The sequence below is a fragment of the Gossypium raimondii genome, chromosome 2, assembly GCF_025698545.1.
Source record: "Gossypium raimondii isolate GPD5lz chromosome 2, ASM2569854v1, whole genome shotgun sequence".
Lineage (NCBI taxonomy): Eukaryota > Viridiplantae > Streptophyta > Magnoliopsida > Malvales > Malvaceae > Gossypium > Gossypium raimondii.
This window is the reverse complement of record NC_068566.1, coordinates 4176707-4179412: the sequence shown is the minus strand read 5'-3', so window position 1 is coordinate 4179412 and position 2706 is coordinate 4176707. Positions and strand designations below refer to the sequence as shown.

General features: G+C 33.1%; 1 protein-coding gene across 1 annotated transcript; it reads right to left on the bottom strand.

Moving 5' to 3' along the window:
• Positions 1–209: 209 nt before the first annotated feature.
• On the bottom strand, positions 210–1474 carry LOC105789781 (transcription factor MYB93). Its single transcript, XM_012617139.2, has 3 exons — positions 1321–1474; positions 1111–1240; positions 210–1018 (listed from the first exon to the last, which is right to left on the bottom strand). The coding sequence occupies exons 1-3, from the start codon at positions 1454–1456 to the stop codon at positions 364–366; spliced, it is 921 nt and encodes a 306-aa protein (XP_012472593.1). The 5' UTR covers positions 1457–1474; the 3' UTR covers positions 210–363.
• Between the last annotated feature and the right edge of the window lie 1232 nt (positions 1475–2706).

Genomic DNA, 2706 nt, shown 5'->3' with positions numbered 1-2706 from the left:
TATTATTGTCCTTTTGGTGGTTGAACTAAGAAAACTCCAAGCTCGTTCGACGGAAAGTCGGTAAAGCTAATCTCCGGAACGTGGTATTATGCCGAGTCGACTCGGACAGTGTTACTGCAGCTTGAAACATGCATATCTATAGGGATGTGTATATATGTAAAAAACATGCAAGGCGAACATATTCTATATATATGTAAAACAATGAAGTGTTTGATGTTTTAGAAAAAGGATTATACGTAGAACCAACTTATATAATAAACAGTGTATGTGCAGAAACAGATGCACTGAAAAAGATGAGAAACTGCAAACCTTTTTTCTCAAGATTTTCCGTATCAACTTATTTAAAAAAAAAAAAGTCTATAGCTAGGAAAGTTCATGAAACAAAGGATCTTCAAAGATAAGGTGATGATCATCATGATGAGGCCAAACTGAAAGATGATCAGCTTCTTTATAGCTGCAAGCAATATCCCCTAAATTATGGGTCAACGTCTCTGCAACATTTGGAACCATAGATGAATTATCGAGCTTTTCGACATTGGTTTTCGTCGATGGGACTTGTTGTAGGTCTGGTAAACGAGGGAAAGGGATTGAATCATTGAAACCTTGAAGAGAAGCTGCTGCGGCTGTTGCTATGTTGTTCGATGAATCCTTGTTGATAGAAACCGGGTTTAAGAGATTATTAATGGCGTCCATATCAGTGAAAGTGTTGATGATGGTAGAGGTGGATGAAGTGGGAACCGAGGTTAATTGAAGAAGATACTGTAAGCTTTGAAGATTAGCCATTTGAACGGCTTCTGCTTTAAGTCTTAAAGCTTGTTCCTCCCATGGTTGATCCATAAGGTCTTTTAAGTTAGCCAAAGCTATTAAATAAGGCAAGCTCGAAAACATATCAGTTCGAGGCCTATGAGTCATGGGATCAATCCCCATTTGAATGAGTTTTTTCTTCAAATGAGTGTTCCAAAAGTTCTTTATCTCATTATCTGTTCGCCCAGGTAAGTGGCTTGCAATCGCTGACCATCTTTATGAACAAGAACCAAAAAACCCATCATTCAAAATACAAAATCTTAATCACAAATGAAATTAAAAGAAAAGGGTAATGAAAATCATTACTTGTTCCCAAGGATGGAATGGAGATTGAGAATGGTTTGTTCTTCTTCATGAGAAAACTTGCCTCTTTTAATATCTGGCCTTAAGTAATTAGTCCATCTTAGCCTGCAACTTTTCCCGCATCGATTAAGACCTGGAAAAAAATCAATGATTTTAGATAGAGAAAGAAAAAAAATCGATGATTTTAGATAGATTCATGATCATTAGATATACCAGCAAGCTTGGGGAGGGCTCTCCAGCTACCATGGCCGTTTTCATTGATGAATTTGACAAGCTTTTGATCTTCTTCAGGGGTCCAAGGACCTTTCTTAAGACCAGTATTTTCATCACAACAAGGAGACCTTCCCATTTTCAATAATCTTTTGGCTTGGCTCCCTCCAATCCAACAAGGAAATGAAGTTTACTCATATTTATAGAGTTTTAATTGTGCTGGTTTCCTATTTGCCTGGGGGAAAATAACACTGCCCTTTGTTGTCATTTGCACATGAGGCATCACTTTCCCTTGCATTTCCAAATAAAATGGGTTTTATTTCAATTTAACCCCTGTATATTTCTTAAATCTTGATAATTTTTTTCTAATTTAATCTCTAGACTTAACTGGGATATGATACCTTGTTAATGAGGCAAGTTAGATAAATAAAACTTTTAAAATATTAAAATAAATATGAATCATTTTATTAATAAAAATAAAATTATTAACCACTTGTTAATGAAGTGTAAAAAATATTTAAACTTTAATTGAGTTGGTGTCACGAGTTAACTAGATACCAACTCAGTTGGGAAATTACTAAACTTCCTTTACATATTTGAAATAAATTATATTTTGACAAAGGTACTTTTATCTTTTTACATTTTAATAAAAACAGTATAAAATTTACATATATTGAGATTTGAACCCAAGCCACCCGCATATATAAAATATTATTATGATAATACTTTTGTCTTTTAATATGGTCAATAAAACCAATAAAAATCTTACACGTGAGAAGATTTGAACTCTATTGCAATGCAACTAGCATTTACAAAACTTAATTTACCTAGCCACTTTTAACAAAAAAATTTATTTTATATTTTAATATTATTTCACAAAATTTTTCACCCGCATCGTGTGTATCTATACTTGCTATTAGTTAAATCCCTGATTGAGTTGGAGTCACAAGTCAACCAGATCGGTCGGAAAAACTACTACAATGCCTTTCTATATTTAAAATAAGTTATATGATTATGATAATACTTTTGCCTTTTTATATCTATACTATGATTTAAACTAGAGCTGTCTATGGGCCACGTGAAAGCTCAGTTCCAAAAATTTTTCATGCCCAAGCTTGTTTCGAGTTGGCCCGACCCTCCCAAAAGCTCATTTTATTGTTCAAAAATTAATAAAATATTACAACTATATATTTTAATTGATATTTTATATTTTTGTAATTAAATATAAATATAAATTTTATTATTTAAATTGAATTCAAGTTGGGCCGAGGTACCCGAACCTTGAATGCGTCTAATTTAAAACATTGATTGAGTTGGTGTCACGTGTCATTTGGACACCAACTTGGTCAGAAAAATTACTACAATGTCTTTTCATATTGCATACATGTT